The sequence below is a fragment of the Puntigrus tetrazona genome, chromosome 6 (assembly GCF_018831695.1).
Source record: "Puntigrus tetrazona isolate hp1 chromosome 6, ASM1883169v1, whole genome shotgun sequence".
NCBI classification, from domain to species: Eukaryota; Metazoa; Chordata; class Actinopteri; order Cypriniformes; family Cyprinidae; genus Puntigrus; species Puntigrus tetrazona.
In genome coordinates, this window is record NC_056704.1 from 20,452,014 (window position 1) to 20,475,628 (window position 23,615).

General features: G+C 35.0%; 1 protein-coding gene across 1 annotated transcript in view; it reads left to right on the forward strand.

The window, feature by feature from the left end:
• srgap3 (SLIT-ROBO Rho GTPase activating protein 3) overlaps positions 1 to 23,615 on the forward strand; it is a 128,835-nt gene that overhangs the window by 15,748 nt on the left and 89,472 nt on the right. Inside the window, exons 2-4 of the mRNA XM_043241662.1 lie at positions 3,055 to 3,232; positions 12,816 to 12,978; positions 18,125 to 18,187. Coding sequence (XP_043097597.1) covers positions 3,055 to 3,232; positions 12,816 to 12,978; positions 18,125 to 18,187 — 404 coding nt within the window. The remainder of the gene's footprint in view (positions 1 to 3,054; positions 3,233 to 12,815; positions 12,979 to 18,124; positions 18,188 to 23,615) is intronic.

Consider the following 23,615-nt stretch of genomic DNA (forward strand, 5'->3'; position numbering starts at 1 on the left):
GGAAAATTCAGACTACTTCAGAACAAATTACCTGCAGTTTTAAGTGGTGTAGAAATTATCCGTAATTTTTCCAGACTGCTGTTTTGTTCTTATTTCATTGAAATGAGATTGTGCCTGTTCTCCAACTGAGACTAAGTGCAGAGTCACATTTTTAAATAAGCCAATTAAAAACGTTATTACAAATTATGTTACGCAATCAGTTAATTAAATGAGTTGATTACTCAGCCAAGTGTTTGTGCTTTTTCCAACTCTACTGTTCAGAAGTTCTTGGTCAAAGATTTATTTTAATTAAAAACCTTATTCAGCAAGGTTGCATTGAAGTGACAGTAAAGAAAATTAAATTTTTGTCAGCACAGAAATAAATAACATTTTAAAATGTATAAATGTATAAAAATAGGAAACAGTTTTTTAAAACTCTATTTCGTAATATTACAGTTTTACTGTGTGTTTGATCTAATAAATGTCTTGGTGAACCTGACAGATTTGTACAGACCTCCAGGGTTTCTGGAGACCACAATTTGAGAACCACAGTTCTAGACCAACACCTACTGAGGGCATGTCTTGTGAGATTTAATTACAAAGAACATTTTAGGAATCTCTATAACACTCTATTTCAAGTTCCTCCTTTTAGACAAATGGACCCAAAACTCAGATGGCAATAGTTTGGGGGGAGGGCAAGAAAATGATGCACAGTATATAAGATAATTGATAATTATAGCATAAGATAATTGATAGTATCTTGATAGATAGTATCTTTTAGAAAACATTTAAATTAGAGGTTAGGCTAGTTGCCTGTATAATTAGATGATCTTTTGTGTATTTTTGGCTCTTGACCCTACTTTTCATATGCTCTATAATCTCTGTTTATTCAGATGGTTTAGCCATCTCGGCTTGCTAATATGAGAGACAGGCTATTTATTTTCATTGAAATCAGATAGCCTTAAACCGCGTGTTTGATTGTAAAGCGTAATTTGATTGTAAAACATGTGACACAGACGTACAGTTATTTGCTGAGTCTATCGGCAAGCAGAGTTCGGTCTCATCAGATGAGGGTATTCCAGAGAAATCCTTCCATTAAGTAATTCCGTGCTTCTAAAGTAACCAGTTATCATGGCCAAAAATTTACAGCATTCCTCCTCCGAGAGCAGCTATGAGCTCCAGACATCAAGTGAAGCCGCAGCACACTTGGAATCCTCTTTCTTGTGAATAATTCTGTGATTGCTCAGGGTCTCCGCGAGAAGCTCGCTTACAACATGACCTATTTTTCAGCTCTCGCACTGCTGCAGGTTTTTAAACCCTCTCCTTTTACGAGAGTATTTTCAAAAAAGTCCTGCCTGCCATTCATGCGAAACGGTGTCAGATGTTTCTGGGGCGTTCCTCTAGGCTCTCTTGTTTTGTCACACGAATACACGCTGAGAAAAACTGTGAAAAAGCAGTGAGAAAGAATTAAAAAACAGGAAAAGCTGAAATTTTACAGGGAGCCTGTGAGAATGGTATCAACACGTTATAGGTTTTTATTTCTTCAGTATGTAAGCTACCTCTAAATAGGGCTCACATGGGTTTTACCACAAACAGTGCCAGCAGGCGGTAGTCTCACTTCTAAAGGAAGATCCAGGTTCAGTGGTTAACCGAAGATTGCAATGCTCCTCTGTGGCTCGCCATCGCAGCACAATATCACAGGAAAACAGAACGACCCTCCCATTTCAACACCATGACAATCTTTGCTGTTGAACGTAATGGTTAATTCTTCTCTTGTAGCTCAGAAGTGTTGTTGCAAATGTGAAAAAGCCTGCAGAATGCAGTTATTTGACACACTTGACAACTTGACTGGGTTAGCTCTGATGTGTTGCTTTGCGTTAGCAGCAGATCACAGTTTTCGACCTGAGCAGCTTTACTCAAGTCAGTCAATATTGAAGTGGATTTATTTTATTTTCAGTTAAGCTGTCTACCTTAACGTGGGTTGGATTTGATGCTTTCTCTGTGTCGGGCTTGATTTACTTCATCAAGCTGCTGTTTTGTTGTCTAATTGTTCTGTTAACCTTAGCTCTGGGAATTCAAATAATGAAATATTCCCTCAAAGCAAGCCTTTGAAGCAATAGAGGCCTCTTTGAAATGACACATGAAAGAAGCTTCACTTTAGCACTGTAAAAACTGGCTGCCCGAGGGATGCGACTTACTGTACAACCTACTTATTCTTTGCTGTTGTATTAGTATAATTCTTCCAGAATTCTTGATTTCTTTTCTCTCAGCACTGAGGGAACAACTTGTCAGTTCAAGAACATACTCTGTTTGAGGCCTTTCTTTACAATTAACTGCAAGTCAATGACTTTCCTGTGAAAACAGACTTTGTTGTTAAATATTAGTTTCTCTCAATAACAAAAAGTGCTACTATATAAAGAAGGTGACTGTAACCTTTTTATTCATTCTTATCTACTGTATCTATCTATCTATCTATCTATCTATCTATCTATCTATCTATCTATCTATCTATGTCGTTTTATCATTGTATTTTTCATCTATCATTACACAGTTAACTATATAAATACATTGACTATAAATAAAGAATACTTTATACATTTTTACCCTCCTCACTCATTTTTGTCATTCTTAGATCATGACAAAACAAGTGTGGATTTCAGTCTCATCCATTTTTTATTAAAGGACAAAGCACAAGTATGGCTTCTTGTGCTAAATATATTTCTCTATTTCCCCTTACCAGTTTGCACACAGATTTCCTATTATGTGGTAGATTGTTTTTCTACATATCTAAATTGGATAGATACATACTCTGGAATGATGGAATATATTATGGACAAGCACACTTAAAAGTTTTTCAAGCAATTTAGATGACTACTATTTTCAGTGCTCCCAAAATTTGTAACCAGTAGTCACAAATGACTGGAATAATCGTGGAAATTCTTTAGTCAGTAGCTGTGTGGATTAAATCATGGATTCAACCTGAACGTACATCTGAATCTAACTAGCTTTGTATATGGATTTGTCCAGAATTGTGCTGAGTCAAACTAATGTGTTTATGTGTACTTTGTTGCTCAGAGATCCGTAATCAGTTGGTGGAGCAGTTCAAGTGCCTGGAGCAGCAATCAGAGGCTCGGATCCAGCTGTTGCAGGACCTGCAGGAGTTTTTTCGGCGTAAAGCCGAGATTCAGCTGGAGTATTCTCGCAGTCTGGAGAAACTGGCTGAAAGGTTCTCATCAAAGATTCGTGGCCCGAGGTAAGGCTTTAGTGATATGTGCAAGTGTGAATAGTTCACCCCCCCAAAAAAATTCACTTCATTCACTTATTATTTTCTATGTTTTTTTTGCCCCTTAGAAAGCTCAAAAGTACAAATGCCTGAAAAAATGTTTTTAGCAGCTCTTGCCAAATAAAAACACTACCGATTTTATCAGTAAAACATGACTTATATTTTAAATTGTTTCTCACATAAATATATTGTGTGGCTTGAGAATATAGCAGACAAGTAGTATATCTGTGATACTTCTATAAAGAATGTTGGCCTATTTGGGCTTGGAAGTTGTGGTAAACCATGAACTACTGTTATTTTGTACAAAGAAATGCTCATTTGGTGCCTGATGGAAAAAATGGCACCATACAGGTTTCAAACATTATGATTGCATACGCATGATGAACTTGGTGAACTGTTCTTTTAATTGTGCGTGCCAGATTATGTCTCCTCTTATTTTCTCCGCCTGTTTCACCATTTGTCTCAGTGCTTCTTCTATCAGAGCAGAAATAGCTGCTGGTGAATTTGAAATCTCTCTCCTGCTGCTGGATATAATCATCCTTCAGACAAGGATTGCTCCTCGTTCCCTACTTTCCACAAAGTTTTAAGAAGTTGGTAAATGCCTGTAGCGTTTTATGCATTAGGATGTTATCTTTGGCTGTTAATTTAAATTAAGTAGCCTTTTGAATTAAGTGTTCCCTCAAAAGAAAACTAATTTTTGCTTCGTGCTGCTGCAGGATAGCCAGTTAATTTCTCCAGTTTCTAGACTAACTGACCCTATGCTAACCTGACTACCTGAGAAACTCTCCTTATCACACAAACCTTTTGCTCTTTCAAATTTAAAGGGATAGTTCATTCAAAAATTGTAATTCTATCATTTTCTTATGCTTTTGTTGTTCCAAACCAATAAATCTTTGATAGGCCTGTGCAGAATGAACAGCATTTTGTAGAATACATATGTTGATTCAATTCACCATAATTGCTGTAGGTAAAACTAATTTAGCTTAAAAAAGTCATAGTATATTTATGTTATAACAATGATTCAGTATACTTTAATGCAGTATACAGCTACTATTTTCACTTGCGTGCATGAGATCCGTGGGTGATTATTGGCTCATGTGGCATCAAGCCAGCATTGGATTCTATGTCTGCAGTAACTTCTGCTAACAAGACCTCAATTGGTCATAGTGGGCTGTGAAAACAAAGGCTCATATCAATGCTAGCTCTGATATGGCTGAAGAAATGCATCCTGACAGCTTGAGAGAGATCTCATCTCTTTCTGGGAATGGGACAAAAGTGCATCTATCCATTTTAAGAGGTGAAAACCTATTTTAGATATTTGGACTTTGACTTTACTTCGATATATAGGAGTTTGACTTCACAAATGTACTATATGTAGGTTTGTTTTGCGAGTGTATTGCAGCAGGATTGGCAGGGTTTAATTAATAGCAGCTGGTGGAGGAGGGCCGTCTGCTGCTTGCTCCTGGGGCCAGTCTCACTGCACCATTGACTACATTACTGCAGACAACAATGAGGAACGGCAGCGCCAATGGCTGCTGCTCTCCTGGCCCTGCGTCTGGCCTTGTCATTCTCTGTAGTTGTTTTTGCTTTTGAACTTCATTTTTTCCTTCCTCTTTTTCTTATATTTTGTCAGCTTTTGGGTTTTGGTTTTGCTGATGCAAGTCTCACAGCAAGATCGGCTGACTCATGCTAAGTCGCAAGCACACACAAATGCAGAAATAAACAATTGCATACCTAGACAACAAATTTTTGTCTTTTCATTGGAGAGATAGACTCATGTCTCATGCACGTTCTTTTTTAATAAAATAAATAAATGTTTTGAAAGGTCATCTGCTCACTCGAACCTTGTACACACCGGGAGGATTTTCCCTATTGTAAATTTTTAAAAATGTTTTTTAGTGCATCTTCCGTCTAAGTGATTTTTACTGGCAATGAGTCGAGTGAACTTGTAAATTCAGTCCATGTCATTAGATGGGGCTTAATGAAAACAGAAATACCCTAGTATACATCGAATCCTATTTGATCTGCAATTACTCTCTATAACAACTCCCTCTTATCAACATTTTTGTAGTCGCTGTGGCATTTGTCATTAAGTCCTTTGTGTTCAGACACTGATGAGACCAGCAGCTCTACATCTTCTTCGTTTACTTACTTCCTCTTTGTCCTTAGGTCTCAATATTTGCTCATTAAAGGTCCCTTTCACACCAAGCACGATAACGCTAAAGATATAGTTCTATAAATTGTTCTCAATATTAAAGAGGAGTCCACACCACAACTATAATAATAAAGGCACAGAGAAACAATATTGAATCCCTTTCAGAACATTTTTTAGATGAAAGTTACAAATATTGATAGCCAATCAGAATTCAATCCTGCTATAATGAGCTGGAGGATTTAAACACAAGATCCTGGTATGCACAAGCCTTTAGGCTACTTTATTAGAAACACAGTAGAAAAAGTGATATTCTAATGTTGAAAAAGCGATCTAATATGTTGATTTTTTTTTGCTCAGCTAGCGTATCTTTTATCGATTATGATATCTGTTTTGCTGCTTAATATTTACGTGTAGACTATGACACCTTTTTTCAAGAAAGTATAAAAATGTCTTCACTGTCACTTTTGTTTCATTTAACGCAGACTATGTTAGAAAACGTTTCCTTGAGACTCACTCAAGTATTCCATTCAAGAGCGCTGTGTAATAAATAAAATACCGTATGCACAATTATGTCTTCCTTTTCTTTGCTTCGACTTCCCACAGCAACCACATGCAGTTACGATATATCCTTCAGTACATTTCTTTATTCACTTTATGCATAGACAAGTAGGATTTTACAGGTTTTGCAAAATTAAACATGTTAAGTTATTTAATCTACACCTATGTTTCTTCAGCTCTTTATTTATAATGGTAAAAAATCCCACCAACTACCTTCAATTTATGTAGTTCTAGACAGACCATGATGTGTCTAGAGGAGATAAGAAGGTGTCTACAATATGGCCATTTGTGTGTTTGTGTCCGTGTGTCAATAAACACCTTTTCCTATCTCCACAAAGCAGACTTGTCATCCATGCTGTGCTTTACCAGTCAAAACACAAAGTCTGCATGCTTGTGTGTGTTTTTGCACGTTTAGCTTTATTTTCACCCTATTTCCTGTTCTTATCTTGCCTCGTTCCCTGCCTGCATGTGTTGTTATTGCAGTCTCATTTGATGCGTATTGGTGCTGAGACTCGCAACACACAGTACCGGAATACTAATCCAATCTGCTCTGTAGTTCAGCTCTGTCTCTGTGCATTAAAGCGGCCATAGATTACTTCTAAGGTATACATGAATGAGGGTCAAGGCTTCTGTGCGTATTTTCAAGATGACTTGTCTTAAGGAAAGTTATTTAAACTGTGTCCACTAGGTTGTTTTGCTAGGTTGAAATGACTTAAAAGCCACTGCCCACACAGATTTTTAATGCCAAGAGTTGGACATGCTTGCATCGAGGGTATCCAGCTTGTGTTGTTTGCATGCATTAACAAAGCTAATTTTCATTTTGCTTAGGACAAAGCACAAAGCACTGACCAAAAGGTGGGTTGAAAATGAGGTCTTTCACTATCAGTTAGGTCTATTTCTGCTAGATCTTTCAGTGAAATATAAATACATTGAATATTGCTGCGTTAATCAGAATTTGGTTACGCCAGTTATTTTTTATTTTGCATATTGTTCTTAATTGAACTCATTTGTGCTGTTATTATAGTAAACAAAAACACAAAAACATAATTATTATTTTATCTTACCTAGTATGTAGCTAGACATTACTCCTTTTCGTTTAGATTAAGTTGATATTCTAAAATAACTGAAATAAAAGAAATTCAAAATATGAATAAAAATATTAATGCAAAATAATCCTGCTGCCGTTGCACTGCCACTAATAAGAATAATTCAATGAGTTGATTTAAATGACTAAAATCAATGGAATTAATATCCAGAGGATGTCTTTAGTACATCCCGTAGAGAAACATGCATGCATATCAAAATATTGAAAAATCTTCTGAGCATATAAACCGAAATATTAAAATAAAGTGGATGTAAATGTGGCCACTGATATTTTTGGTTAAGTATGTTCACTTGATTAGGTTACAAACTTATTTAATCAATGCTAATTTACACAGCTCTCAAACTATAGCCTGTCTAAAATATTTAATTATACTAAATATTTTATACATGCTCATCATAGTGATTTATTTGTTCAGTATTAATTCATAACTTCATTAATATATAAATCCATACAGATTGTTATAAGTTATACATGGATTTGCCTTTTTTTCCACAATCATCAAAGATCGTAAGGCAGATCATCAATTGTGATATTATTTTACTGACTGGTCTTCACTCTTGCTTCTATTTATTAACGTATAGCTGCCTTTAAAGATGTGTTTTGGTTAGTATAAGAAGTGATTAGTATGGAAGTGATGAGGTTTTGGGATGAGATGCAGCTCTGGTTGTAAATGTGGCAGCATGCAGACCACATTTGCTGCAGCCTATTGGACAGGAGCCTGAAATCAAACTGCCCTGCGGTACGTTCTTGCTGCATTCCGCTCCTTGCACGGCAGCACCTGCCTTCCACCTCCGGCCTTCATTCACTCACTGCCAAGCCTCTCAGAGAGCGTGCCAAAGCCCTTGGGATCGTGTGTGCTGGGGAAGAGAATCTCTCAGACTTAGACATTAAAGGATTAGTTCATCCAAATATGAAAAATCATTTACTCATACGCATAGCAATCCAAACTCGTGTGACTTTCTTTCATCTGTAGAGTACAAAATGAGAATAATTTACTGGTCTTTTCCATGCAATTACTAGTGCTTTCAAGCTTTAAAAAGGATGCAAAACCCATAAAGCACAATAAAAATGTGTTCATACAATGCATATTCTGTTTCTTAAAGTTATACTGTAGTTTTGCATAGCCAGATCACTGAAAGATATTCAGAGTTGTTCCCCACAAGTAGCCCTTCAAAGTTGTGATGCATGGGAAGCAGCCACAGGTATTTTCTTCCATATTGCGATGTACATCCAAGCGCAAAAATTACTAGCTAAAAAAAGCAAAAAAATGCATGGCTAGCTCAAGTTAGATCAAGTTTTGACATTTAAATGGACATATGTATATATGTTTGTGTGTATATATATATATATATATATATATATATATATATATATATATATAAATATAAAAAAAAATAAATGCTATGTATTACTTTAATAATGAAGATGCATTTTTCTCATGTTATTTGTTTTTTTGTACATTTTTGCTGTCACACCATAGGACACATATAGCACGTTTTGTTGTTTTGGATTTTGCCAACCCCTATTTTTACTTTCATGACATATATAAAAACTATTAAAAGCAGACAGAATTTTCTTCAAAAATTTTACTCATGCGTGTTTTTGACAGAAGAGCCATACGGGTTTGGAATGACATGAGGGAGAATAAAAGATGATAGGAATTCACTATTCCTTTAAACTTGAGTCCAAATTAAACGTTCAAGGCTGGTTGAACACATTCTGTTCACATCTTTTGGTTTAGGTTCCCAGTATGTGGCTAATAATGTAAGATTAATGAGGTCAGAATGATCAGCAGTGAGCTTTTGAGTTAATCCTTGTCCAACCATTCAGTGCTCAGATGAAATTTTCTCCTCTTTCTTTTCCAGTGCTCTCATGGACCTACAGCTGGGAGCAATCATACATTGGTGGCCTCATTTTGCGTGTTTGTGGATTGAATTGGGGTGGGGGGGTGGGGGCTGTTATTGTGTGTTGGGGGGTGGTTGGCGGGCCAGCGAAAAAAAATGTGCAATTGCAATTTATTGAAGCTTACTTAAAAGGCGGAAATGCATTTGAACTGGGGAGCGTGTGCACCCGTTTCTGTTTCCACTACAGTTCCTGATTTGGCACTTGATTCCTTCCTCTGCTTTTCCGTCAAGAGATAAGCTTGAGCAAGCCACCGCAGACTGGATTAAAAGCTCTTTGATAAAGCTGTATCGGGCTTGGCACATTGAAAAAAACACTTTCTTGAATGAATATTGTGGCAGGCCGTGAGTGTGATTGTATGATTGGGTTTTATGGCTTGCGTTGCTATAATGAAGCTAAGTGTGAAGTGATTCTGAACCCCACTCATACTCTGAGTGGGTGTTTTTGAGCACAATAAGGATAACTGCTTATTATCGCTTCTTAGCATAGGATTAGAGATCTTTAAATCTCTTGCATAGCCTTAAAGGTTAGAAAAGACAATAACATACGCTCCTTTTTATTTATGTACGTGTTACAAATGCATACTTGCATACTTCTGTTCATTATAATTTGTAATAATACTAACCATGCACTTCACACAGATGAATTTAAAAAAAAAACAGCACTTATGTAAAAGGTATTGTGATACTGCAGTAGTAGATGCCACACTTACTTACTCATTCACACTCAGTCATTTCTGCTTTTTTAATCCTTTCTGACTCACCAAGCTGCAGAGCTGTGAAGTACTGAAGTCCGAGAGGGTTGGAGAGAGTTGTTTACAGGGATCCGATATGTGGAGATTAACAACAACATGATGCTCAGTTCTTACTGGAAACCTCTGAGGATCAGTCCGTTTTGTGGATCAATGGAAGTCGTGCGCACGATTGAAGCTGCTTATCGTGTGTTATTGTATTTATGTGTGTGGAACCGCAGGAAACTCGGTAGATTTTGCCTCTAGAGTGCTGTGAAACAATAAGACACACACTTTCAGTTTTCAAGTGCTTTTGTTTGTAGAAGTCATTAACCTAAAAATGAACATTTTGTCATCATCTACTCACTTTCATGTTGTTCTTTCTTCTGTGGAGCACATGAGGGGGTACGCTTTTTTTTTTTTTTTTTGCTATACTTTTGGATGTCCTACTACAAATGTGCAAAATGATTAAACAATTCCATGCAACTTAATAACAAACATTGCGAGAAAAAAGCAATAAACAAAGCCATGAACTGTCACTCAACTCAAATGTGCTTAATTGTGGAAAATGCTTAAATACTACAAAAAAGCAAACTCTTTTTTTTTTTTTGCAGTTGTTATTGAACATCACAGGCAAGTGTTTACAGCCAAGCTATGATAAGAACTTTATTTAAATATTGTTATTGTGCCAGAGGCTTTCCGAGGACTGAAGTGGCCCACAAAGAGGATATCACCAAATTCCAGAAGCTCCTGTCTCCTGTCACAAACAATCACAGCACAGCGCGGTGTATAGTTGTCCCAAGGCGGCTGTTGTGTGTTAAAACAGCTGACTATATATTTATAAGCCGAAAATGGCTTTTCATGAGCAGATACACATTTTTACATAAGAAAGAAATTGTACATGTGGTCAGAATTTCTGTAAGGTGCACAGACTTGTGCTTCTGTAGTTGGATTTGAGTCTGTGTTCACTGTAGGCATTAGAATATAAAATTATGATTCCTAACAATTCTATGTGTGATTCTTGTACTTTTGAGAACATGATGAATATAGTGACTGATTTTAATTGTGGTTAATTCAGTCACTTACAGTATGAGCGGACTGATTCATTAGCTTTTTGGAATCATTAATTTTAACAAAACTGTTTTTGTAGCACTTTGAAAATAATGTTTCTGTAATTACTTTTTTTTTTTTTTTTTTTAAATAGAACAAGCTGATTTAAAACCAGTTTTTGATTTGCCATGTTAGCTGGATGTGCATCGTCTCTACCCACACCTTTTTTTACTTTTTTTTTAACTACACAAAGTATAGTATAAGTATGTGAGAGCCTCTGAGCATTGCACTCTTTTTCAAAGCCTTTGAAATGACATTTAAAGTTTTATGTGATCTTTGTATGGATTGTGGACCGTGGACCATGAACATTGAAAAAAGCAATTGGAGAAATGTGATTATGAATCATATGATCCTTTTTTCAGGCCTTGATTGTAGAGTCAGGGCAGCGCTTTTGATCTATTTTCTGAATATTGCAAAAAAAAAAATTAAAAGAGAACAAAAGAAAAAGCCCACAGAATGTCTTTCTGCACTTTTGGATGAAATAAGGCAATTTCTAATCTATTGTAGATATCTAGCCCATGGCCCATAGTGCTACAATTGCTAGTTTCAAATCTTTGATCATTTTGCACAGACACAGTTTCAGCTCTCTCGGTGGGCCTTGCTGTGACATATGTGTGATCTGGCACATTGCGTTATACTCTTTCCTTTTCCTCATTCTTGTAAACGCAGTTCATATCTTCTGCATATAAAGTTTATCTTTAAGAGGAACCTATGCATGAACGGACAGTGGTACTTATTCATTCGTGTTTTGCTAGTCATATGACATTCTCATATTTTTTCACTGAGTATCCACAGCACAGCGGATCAGTTTATTTCCAAATCAGAAAATTTAAATATTAAAATACAGATCTCTAGGGTTGAAACGTACTAAATGTTGTACAATTGCACCTTGTTTTACCTTGTTTTTGACCTTGTGCCTTGATAATGCTTTGGATTTTTTATGGTAATATAATGATTTTTTTTATAAATGCATGTAAATACCAATAGTATATGATTAATGGGTCTTATTCAGCGATATTCTGAAATATTATTGTAATTCAGGTTGTCCAAACAGCGTTTTTTAAGGAAATATCTATAGATGCCTCCATATATTAAGCTATGCAGGATTTGATTTTGCTAAGCTTGTCAAGCTCCCAAAAATCAGTATTAATAGGGTGCTGGTTGGCATATGCTTCTTTGTTTACTGTTTATCCTCATTTGAGGGCAGATTACAGGGCTAATAACGTTCGCCACATGCAGCAGGGAGATATACGTTCCTCATTAGCAGCGATTAGCATTTCACTAACTCTTGCAAGAGGCCACACTTTGATGTTCTCCCCTCAGTCCAAATACTCTCTGAAGTAATTGCCTTTGCTCCTTGTGTTGTTTATCCAAAGCCTCATCTCTCAGCTGTCAGTACTCTAAACTCAGTTATTTATTTCTGCATTCCCCATTCTTCAGCTTGTTGATTGGTTAAGAAGATAGGACTAAGTGAAGGGTTAGCACAGTCCACAAGCTTATGGTCCCAAAAGCTGATTAAGTTCAAGCTAGGATGATTTCTGTCTTGGCGTTATTATTTTTAGCAGTGTTAAGGTATTAACTGATCAGTTTACTGTCAGGTGCTGAGTACTGTACATGCGTATTGAAGGCTTAAAGGGACAGTTCACACTAAACTGAAAATTCTGTCATCATTCATCAAACTTGTATGAGTTTTTTTTTCTGTTGTACACAAAAGAAGATATTCTGAAAAAAACAGTTGATTTTGACTTCCCTTGACTTCCATAGTATTTGTTTTCCATACTATGTAAGTGGCTACCGTCAACTGTTTGGTTGCGTTCTTCAAAATATCTTCTTTCACCTTCTCAAGTATTTCGTTTGACAATCTGACAATTGTAGGAAGATTAAATGTTATTTGGAGAACAAGCCAAACATTTCAATGGGAAGGGAAGAAAAAAGCAAGCAAGCCAACTTAACATAGTGTTTAACATTAATACACTTTTCTCTGGCCTTACAGGAAAGAACAGCACCTCCTCTCTTCAGTAAACTGCTGGTATCTGGTTTTGAACCAGACTCGAAGAGAAAGCCGAGATCATGCCACGCTTAACGACATCTACATTAATAATGTCATTGTTCGCCTGGCTCAGATCAGCGAGGATGTCATCCGGCTCTTCAAAAAGGTCTGTAGCTTTGACATCCTTCTTTTTCTTCACACATCCATTTAAATACCATGATAATCTCGTGTCCACTTTTAGATAACAGAAGCCTGTACGTGCTGAGACATTTTTTGTGTAAAATTGCCGGATTCAGTATTGTGTGTGTATTTTAATGGCATATAAATTTATACATCCATGGAAACAAGATGATTCTTTTTTTTTTTTAGGTCTATTATTACTTTTAAGACTGGCCTCTGAGTTAACAAACCAAGAAAGCACAAAATATTTTCTCGCAGTAAACCTACAGGAGACAATGAAAGCTTGTTTAAATTCTGCAGGTTTTTTTTTTTTTTTTTTTTTTTTTACTTCTCGCTGTTTCTGACTCACATTTGCAAGTTTATATCTCACAATGCAGACTTTTTTTCTCAGAATTGCAAATTTAAATCGAACTTTTCTGAGTTTATATCTCACGATTATGTCTTCATATCTCACACTTTTCAAGGAATTGTGAAAAAACTGAAGTGTTATATAAACTCAGAAGCAATTAAAAAAGTGGCAAATCTTCCATAGGAAACATTGAACATTTACAAATGTGGAAAATCATAATAGCCACTCCAAAATCGTTATATATTCTTTCACACAGCCAGCTGACTTCATACATTTGCATGCAATTTCTTGGCAGACATTTTTCTTAGCACATCAATGTCTAGCTCCTGCGTTCTTTGTTTTAGCTGTACAATCGGAATTTTAGATTTTAAATGCTTGCAGACGGTGTGTACGGATGGTATGCGACAAAATGAATGTGCATGTCTAAAAGCATGTTGTCTCACAGTGTGACTACAGCCTATTTATGCACATCCTCTCAGAGTTAAAGTCATACTGTGGCGAGGAGTGCCGCCACTGGCTGTATTCTCTGTGGTGTGACTTATGGGGTCTGGACTATATGAGTTGGAACGCTGTCAACACATAGCCTGGATTCCTGTGGTGTAATCCAAACACTACTAGCGTGTTTACACCTGGCTGCTTTTCCTGTAGGTGAGGCCCTGTGCTTCCAGCCGCCATTCATAGGAGAGTGCTTCAGTGAGGTGACTGTGAACCAATAAAACACACCCAGAGCACCCTGGGAAACTGTTAATTGCTTGCAGTGAGTGTACTCAAGGTCACCTAAGATACCTTACTCTGTATGAATGCATGCATGAATTCTGCTGTGACTCATATTTATAAACAGGACTGCTTATCTTTACTCATTTGGTGATTGATTCCAAATTCACTTCCAAATTTTTTATCTGATTAGGAAATAGTTTTTTTTTATTTCGTTTTTTTTTTTTTTTCAATTTTTTACTGTTAGGGTATCCATTTTTGCTTAAAAAAAAATCCTATCCCAGCTAATGTTCTTACAGCATACAGTGCATACAGAGAGCAAGAATAACTTTATTAGAATAACTTTAATAGCTTTACTACAAAAATATGATTTTTAAATAAATGTTACTTTTATGTGCAAGTCTTTTTAAATGATGCATTAACATGACTGCATCGAAATAATAATTTCACTTCAGTAAATTTTTTCTATAGCCTACATGTTGACACATAAGAACAATATTTCTACTCAGGTTCATGAGTTTTCTGTTTATTATTTATATATAAATACACACACTTGCATGTATATACTTCAGAAAATTTGTTGTGTTTTATATATTATTTATTTATAAAACAAATGTTAATATTTTCCAAATATATACTGTATGTGTGTGTATTTATATATAGATAATAAATATACACAGATGTGTATTAAACTTATATTTTGTATGCAATTAATTGCAATTAATCATTTGACAGCGCTACATAAAATGCTACAAATGTATAATAATACAATACTTAATAAACGCTTGGTGTGTTTTTGATTCAGTAAAATGAGCCGATTTAAAAATGATTTTTATAATCATCTTTACAATTCATAGTTCATAAAACTGATTTTTTTTCCTAAATCTGTGACAATTTCGATTGCTTTTGGTGTTGAGAAGCACTAGTCTAGCAACACAAGTCTGCCATCTGGAATGTTAATGAATAGCCTTCCTTACATCCTTAAGTTCTTATTTGAACTTTTTCTTTATTTACGTGATTAGGACATTCAGTAGCAGTTAGGAAACACTTACAGCAGTTTTGTCCACGTCAGAGGATTCCAGGACACAGAGAGATGAGAAACACACACCTGAGGTCAGCGGAATGCTTCGCTGGTGGGTCAGATGAGGATGAATGAGCAGCAAAGACAGCTGGGAAACATGTACTGTAGCTTGACAGCATTTTGAACGGTCTTACACTAGTGTTACCAGCGGCAAGAGACTGCAGTGTGTTAGTGGCTTTGGCTCTTTCATAATATTGCATCAGAGGTTTCCACTGAGAGCTGCTGCCATATATTCTCCGCTGTGAATGTGATGTATGCAGTAATACTGGTTCTCAATCCCCATGGGCCATTTAATAAAGCCTGTTTTGGCTCAGCAAAAGCATGAATTTGCAATAGGTCTGTGAGAAGATAAAGAAAAAAGAAACACCTCATTATTACAAGATGTAACGTTGTCCTGTTATGCAATTTTCCCATGGTAATAACTTAATGTTTTTTTTCACTCAACAGGGCATTTATTTATTCTTATATTGATACACATTTTATTTGATTTGTGTTTTTATTTTTTATTTTATGTATATGTTTAAAAATAATATTTATTAACAATCCAACTTATAATGAACCTTTAAAAACACTAAACCACTTAATTTTGGTTTTAGTTTTAATTGACTATAAATGAAAAAATTGTTGGAAATTATCTGCAATAACATGCAATAGTTTATTGAAATATTTATATATATAATATGACATATAATAATTAAAATTATTAATCGAGATTAATTGCATTCAAAATAAAAGCATGTATATATGTATGTTTACTGTGGATATTTATGTATATATTAACACACACAAATCATATATTTTTTAATATTTACATGAATTTACATTCTTATATTTTATATTATTGCAATATATTTAACATATAAACCTAACGTGATTTTTCATAAACATATACATGCGTTTGTATTTATATATACATAATAAACATATACAGTAATATGTAAACAAAAACATTTATTTTTAATTTTTATTTAAACAATATTTTGCTATTAATAATTTTACAGTAACTAATATAACGTCCCTAAATATAAATATTTATAATAAAAATAAATTAAATAATTAAATAAAAATACAAGCTATACTATCCATAATATTTTTGTTATGTAGCTGCTGAGTTATGTAGTTATTATTCTATGTATGATTAAATATGATTAACTTTAATAATTTATTTTTCAACCAGGCATTTCATCTCTTTCATTAGATGTTGTGCTGTACTGAGTCTATATGTTTCCTAAAAACAAAAAACAAAATCAATACATATGCATGAAATATTGTGAGATGCTTTTCCCATTAGCAAGAATTATTAGATGTGTAAATTGGTTGCAGGGATAAGTGTGTATGTACACATTCATGTGTAGAGAGAGATTATTTTTGATTCCCAAGCCCAGGCCTGAATATGGTCATGCTGTAGCATTTATTGATCGCTGGGAATTATGGTCCATTATGCTTTATGAACATAAAAGGGCACTGGAGGGCTACTGGTGTAATTCATTCAAACAGGCTGGGATCAAGCTCACACATCTTTTTTATTTAAGTGTGACAATTTTCTAATGATCAAAATTATCACAAAATGTTTCATTCCAGTAATGAGTGTGGTGTTATTTTAGTATTATTTATAGACTAATACAGTATTAGTAATTACGTTATGTGCTTTTGTGTTTTCTCCAACATTTCTGGTTGGTTATTTTCGTTTCATGTAGATTTACTACTTGTTTCAGTTAGCCGCCAAGGCAATGTTTCTGATTTTTGTTACATTTTTTAACTAATGTGCACCAACTTGCATTTTCTGTCGCCATGAGAGTTTTACCAGACATTTTTCTTCTGTCTGAATGTGCCTATCTAGGCCGGTCTCTGTCTTTAGTGCTTAATGAAAAAGCATGTGCTTTCAGTGAACAGTTTCCAGCTTTTCTGGAGTTCTTGCCCTCCAATTTCTGCCAGATTGTGTCACTGACTTTAGAGTTAAAAGCAGTGAATTCTCTCGGCTCTCACGGCAGCAGGTGCGTGTACGTGTTCATGTAAGCAGGAGCAGCTCTGCTGTGTGGGAGGAGGTACAAAATGTTTTTCTCCTCTAGAGTTGTCTTCTTTCCCGTTAACTTGTTTATAGCATTATTAAATTATTATTTTACCACAGGAACGCATTAGCAGTTTTCAGTGTCACAGTGAGAGTATCTAAATCATCCTGATCCCTGTCTGAACCGGTGTTTACAAAAATGCAGGAATGCTGCAGAGGATATTTGAAAAGCATTGTATCAAATGATAAATCGATTGAAACATGAGCCTTTTTGGCATTTTGTGGCAATATCGTGTGGTCACCAGCAATGAGAAACATGAAGCCTCCAGCCTAATAATGATAGAACATCCAGTTATCCAATTATTGTTATTTTGAGCTTATTATTTTGCATGTTTAATTTTTTGTGTATACCATTTAATATTGTTAACAGAATTGTGATGAAAATGGAAAAAAATTGCAGCTTATATTACTTTCAGTTCTTTGCCTCACTTGGAATGGAAATTCAGGATATAGGCTGCAGTAGGCTTTATTTATGTAGTAGATAATTCATCTGAATATTCCATGCATAAAATAATTCTTACTGCAGACAGTATACTGCATAGTCTACTGCAGAAATACTGTTAGAGTAGTGTGAAAGTATTTTATCCTTTCAAGCAAAACTGTAAAAAGTAAAATAAAATATTGTTTTCAATTGCTATGTAAACCTGAATTTTGGATGTCAGTCAAGTATGTTTGTGATGCTTGGCAGGTTATAAAAAAGAGTTTATATTTGTGCCACATATTACTAGTCTATAAAAATGGGTAAAAACATGGGGTTGTAAAGTTATAAATGGAACTGAATGAGTAATACTAGCAAATAAGAAATTAGGTTTTACTGTCACTTTTTTAGTTGTTGCCTGTGCATATATTCTAATCTATAATGCAGAGATTAGAGTTTGATTAGTTTGTGACCCAATTTTTTACTTGTGTGTGTGTTTCAGAGTAAAGAAATTGGCATTCAGATGCACGAGGAGCTGGTGAAAGTGACAAACGAGCTGTACACTGTGAGTATAATGTCTCTCAATCTCTCTCTTTATTTTTCCTTCTCTATTTTTCTCGCTCTCCCTCTGAATGGAGCTCTCACCCGCTGTGTCCTGCCATGCACCATGGAAACGCTGACTCTCTGGCCAAGAACAAAAACAGTTTGGCTGCACGACAGCTTGGAGAAGAAAGAAACTGTTGCTTCACATAGTTTTCTATTAAAGGATGGGAAACTGATTCAAGGGATTTTTTTGAAAGAATAATAAAAGTGGTACTATCCGCAATAGTGCTAGTGATGGGAAAATAGTAGATTGATAGAGAGGCCTGTGAAGTTGTCTGTTTTTTCGCTTAATAGTAGTCACATTTTAAATCACTTCCACATTGCATTTTAATATAATTAGGAGCCTTTGATTCCATTGCTGTAGTTTCTCGTACAAGATGCATGCACTTTCTTTGGGCCTCTCAGCTTTTCTCCCTGGATGAAATCCAAGCTACCGCTGCAGAGGAGCAGGATGAGATTAATGTTGTCACCCATGACAGGACATCGGAAGGAGGTTCTTTCCGTTCCTCTCGACCTATTCCAGATGTCATCTTTGCATCTTTATGCAGGTGGCATAGTAAAATATCTCACCCGTATCTCTGCGTATAAAATTAGCTACAGTATATGATCATTCTCCTGTTGTGTCATCTCTTGACTATGGCTGTAAATTGAAGTGTCAAAACCTAACATAAAGATCTGAAACTATAAAAACACAGTCCTAAGCCGTTCATAAATCCCTGTGAGCGCAGATATGAGGCTTATGAATCAGGAAGACACTGTTCCTTCCTTTAAATTGTTGAAACGCATTACACACGCGGTTTGGGATCCGATGCCGATGTGTTTCAAGGTCACTGACAGGGAGTGTAATGTATCGCTGGAGAAGACATGGGAGAGGATCATTATCCTTTCCTGCCACACTTCCTCTTTCCTCTATTCTCTTTTTTCCTCAAATAAACCCTGTTATGATACCGAATCCTTGCAGAAAGAGCTAAATTATTACATTCTGCATCATTGTGGTCACAAGATGTTTAGTATGTCATTTCTCTGCTAAGTAGACACAGAAATGTGGGTGTTTGTATTATACAGTATTATTAGAGGATAGAATATATGCTGTGTTCAGTTTTATGTTTGGATTTTATATATATATTTGGATTATATATATTATATATATATATATATATATATATATATATATATATATATATTAAAATGACTCTTAAAAATTAGATTTTTTTAAAACGCTAGAGTAAAAACCTGTTAAATGGTTAGCAGTAAATTCCTGTAAATTTACTGTACAGGGAAAACCATAGAATGACCTTCCCAGAATTCTCTGCATTGCATTTCAAATTTTGTTTATATTATGTTCTTTGCTTAAACTCACAATGTTTCTTAGTTTTTTTTTTTTTATCAGTTATGTTTATCATGGTTGTATGTTATCTAATATTGTTAAATTAATGTTTATTGCACATTTCTGTTTAATGAGTCTCACCATGATGGTGTTTAGTGTTTGTGTGAAGGACACTGGGCACCTTCTATATATGATGCTATTTAAAAGCTGCTTGTGATAGGTTTGGTTCGTAGTGTGACTTTCCCATCACCACCTGCAGTTGGGGGTTTTCAGTGTATTTCAAAGGTACAAAATAGATGTTGTTACTTTAATAGGTTGGTATATTAACATTTTGTCAGTAAATTAAATTATGGTATTTAATTTAATTTAACTTAACACTGTAAAACCATTTGTAAAAAAATGTTGTTACTCTTTTTCTCACGGTGGAATTCCAGTCACTACAGCTGCCAGTTTTTCACTATAAATTTTACAGATTTTTTTTTTTCACTGTGCAAGTTCAGTGTTTGTTCTTTTTAGGTTGTAGGTTTTCAACCTATATAATTATTAAGTAGACTGAGGATTGTGTTAAACTGTGTTATCCATATTACAAATTTTACTTTGCAAACCTCTATATAATGTTTGTTTGATAGTGGCATAGTGCCTTGCTTCTGACCAACTGTTCTTGATATACAGCTTGATAATAAAAATGAAAGAGAGCCTGCACTAGAAGCCTTAAGTATTGATCCCTCTGCCCCTTTCCTGTGGTTTGAGTTATGTGCTCTGAATGTAGAGTAAGAAATATGAATGTAAAGCTTCATGGCAGTCCCAATGTGCAGTGTGAAATTTCAGCATTGGTTTTGCAATGTGTTTGTGAATTAGGATGATCAATGCTTCTTGATTTTCTTTCTTGGGTATTAAAGCAAGGCGCTACAGGCAAAACCTTGTTTAATGCACTGGTCAGTTTTGTGCTGTTTTGCTTCCATAACATAGCTGTCATCTTTCAGACTAGTGGAAAGAAAACATTCAAAATAAACATTTAGGTTTGTATTGTCTATTTAGATATGTACTTCATATATATCAATTTATATCAATTCAATCTATTGTTTTCTTTAAGTAAGTGAAATCTCCGTTTCAGTAGATACACCCAAATATTATAGGGTTTGTTTATATATGATTCGGCCTGATTCATATAGCATTTTGTTCCAGATTTTTAAGCTGTTGACAGTATGTTCTGATTTATGGAGTGATAAGAAGATATATCTAATTTCATTCTGTAAAACCTTTAACTCCTTAATGTCAACAAAACAATAATCTAATGTTTAGATTTCTGTTCTAAAAATGTGCGCAGATGAGTGCATATCTAATCAAACAGTGCCTCATTTGTGTATATAAATATAACATTTCTGAAAAATTACAATACCAAAAGTTGTTTTAATTGTACTGTGATTAATCAGCTAGAGAAAGTATGGTGATATCTGGTAGCTACAATTGTACCCTATTCACTTGTAGTATCTTGTCTTCTGTGTGCGACTTCGATATAATCCGTTAATCATATTCAAAGGCAAAAGCTCCATTTATGTTAAAGTAGTGTTCGCTGTTGTTTTTGTTATAGAAAGTACTGTGAATTTTGCACACAGTTTGCAGAAGGTGAAAGCTCAGCAGCTTTTGGCAGTGAACAAGCTTGTAACGAATGAGAGCTAAAGTACATCAAAATATTGACTGTGTATTGTATTTGAGAACAGTAATCCTTGTATGATGGCATATTGGCTCATTATAAATTCTTCAGCTTTAAGGAAATTACTCTATAGTGTAGTGCCCTTGCATGACTGCACTTGAAGCTCTGTTACGCATGCTTCTATGCATAAAAAATGGTACTTAATTTTATGTAATTCAACTTTTAAAAAAGACAAGCTGGGATTGCAAGCCTTTAAAATCAAGGATTCTGTTTCTTTTATTCTGTCAGTTTGCAGCTCTGTCCTCTGATATGGTATGGTGAACAAGAAAAACCTTTATATATTGTTTAAAGAAATTAAAGTTCTTCTCTTTGTTTCTATTCTTTTAAGTTCTTAACAAAATTGTCATCCATTCTCATGGTCCTCTGACTCTTCAGTGTCTTAAGACATCAGTCTGATATGATGAATGAGTCTGTACTGTGCATTTTGCCAGTTCTCGTCTATCGCATGGTCTCACAAAAGAGAGTCTGTTTTGGCAGATTGACAGGTAAATAGTTTAGCTGGAATGTCTCAAAAATTTCTTCAGTTGAAATAATAGAAGTTAGGGTGTGTACCACAGTTCAGAAGCATGCAGACGTGCTCCGGGTAGTTTCTGTGGAGGTGGAAGTTGTATATAAATCATTGCAAGTTAGTTTAAGGTTTCTGGCTAATGCTCAAATACTGAGCTAATGCGGCTTAGCAGAGGGGGAAAAAAAACTATCCTGCACTACTCTCAGACAAACCCAGGCCACAAAACCTCAAGGCAGTGATGCTAGATGTGAGAATAAATGTTTTGTCAGATTTTTAACCTAAGAATGGTGAGAATTTACTTTATTTTGAAACTAATGTTGTAACTGTAGGGCCTTTTATATATATATATATATATATATATATATATATATATATATATATATATATATATATATATATATATATATATATCCATGGGTTTACATGTGGTAATTATACTGATTTTACACATTTTATTTTGTACACATATTATTTTGCCATCTACACAGCTGTACAGCTGCAGAGCAGAATTTGCAGTCCTATTAAAATTATTAGTATGAGTATTATTATTTTTTACATTTTATTTCAGTATTTTTAATACTAACAACGTGAAGAAGTATACCAGAATTACACGTTTAAAGATGTCCCAGTACTGTATCTAATGTCAATCTTGGCTAAGCATTGCTTTTTTCACCTGAGGTCACCTCACCTCAACATGCCTGTAAATACAATTTTGATGCTGGAGGTTTGCCAGCCATGTCCATCAAACCTGCTTGTAAACATGTTCCTTTGCTGTGTTCTTTTTGAGGGGCATGAGCTGATGGGTGACAGCTTTGGGAGGAGCTGACTGCTAACCTACATTTTCTCCCTCACTGGAGTACATAGATCCTGCCACATTTATACACCAGCGCAGTATTTTTTAATCATAATTTCAATGTGCTTGCAGATAAGAATAAGTGTAACTTTTGAGTGTTCCAGTCTTACTGAGTTTAGCATGTTATGTGTTATTGAAAATTATAAGAAATTCAATTAAATTCTGATGGATCAGTTCTAAGCTATATTATTTTGTTATGTTACTTATATACTGATGTGGACAAGGTTTGTATGTAATATTTTAGACAAGCACATTATAATATTTGACATAAATGGCGCATATGGAGCATGCATCAAACCATCAACCTTGTAATGGCTGCATCATTTACTCAACCGCATGTGAGTACACCATCTAAGAATCGGTTAGCTTGAAGACATTTCACACATCTGTGTATGTTTACTAGACCCTGCTAAAAGAGCTGGTGATTTGTCCTGGAGCCAGACACAGCTTGCACTTCTCTGAGAAACATCCTTTGCATCCTCTTCCTAATGAGCTTTAGGAAACAGCTTTTTCCATCAGGGAATACTAGGGACACTGGGCCTGGATCCTGTCTAGCGTTTAATGACTGGAACATGTTATACTAGTTCGAAGAACAAGGCTGATAGTGTAGGTGTATTGAATTTAACATGTTTTCACCTGTCAATATTTTGAAGTATTTGTGACTGAAATAGTCCTCATTTTATGGTACAGTTGATCTTTTTCATAAGGGTATTCATTTTTACATAAATGACAGTTTACTGTTTATATTCTGTTTATATAATTTTTTTCCCACAAAAATATTAAGCTGCAAATGGGTTTTCAACATTGATAATTAAAATAAATGTTCCTTGTGCACCAAATCAGCATAGTAGAGTGATTTCCAAAGGATCATATGATATTAAAGCCTGGAGAAATGGCTGAAATGGTTCGCCATCACATGTATAAATTGCAAATTTAAAATATACCAAAAAAGTAAGCAGTTGTTTTAAATTGTAATGCTTCACAATAT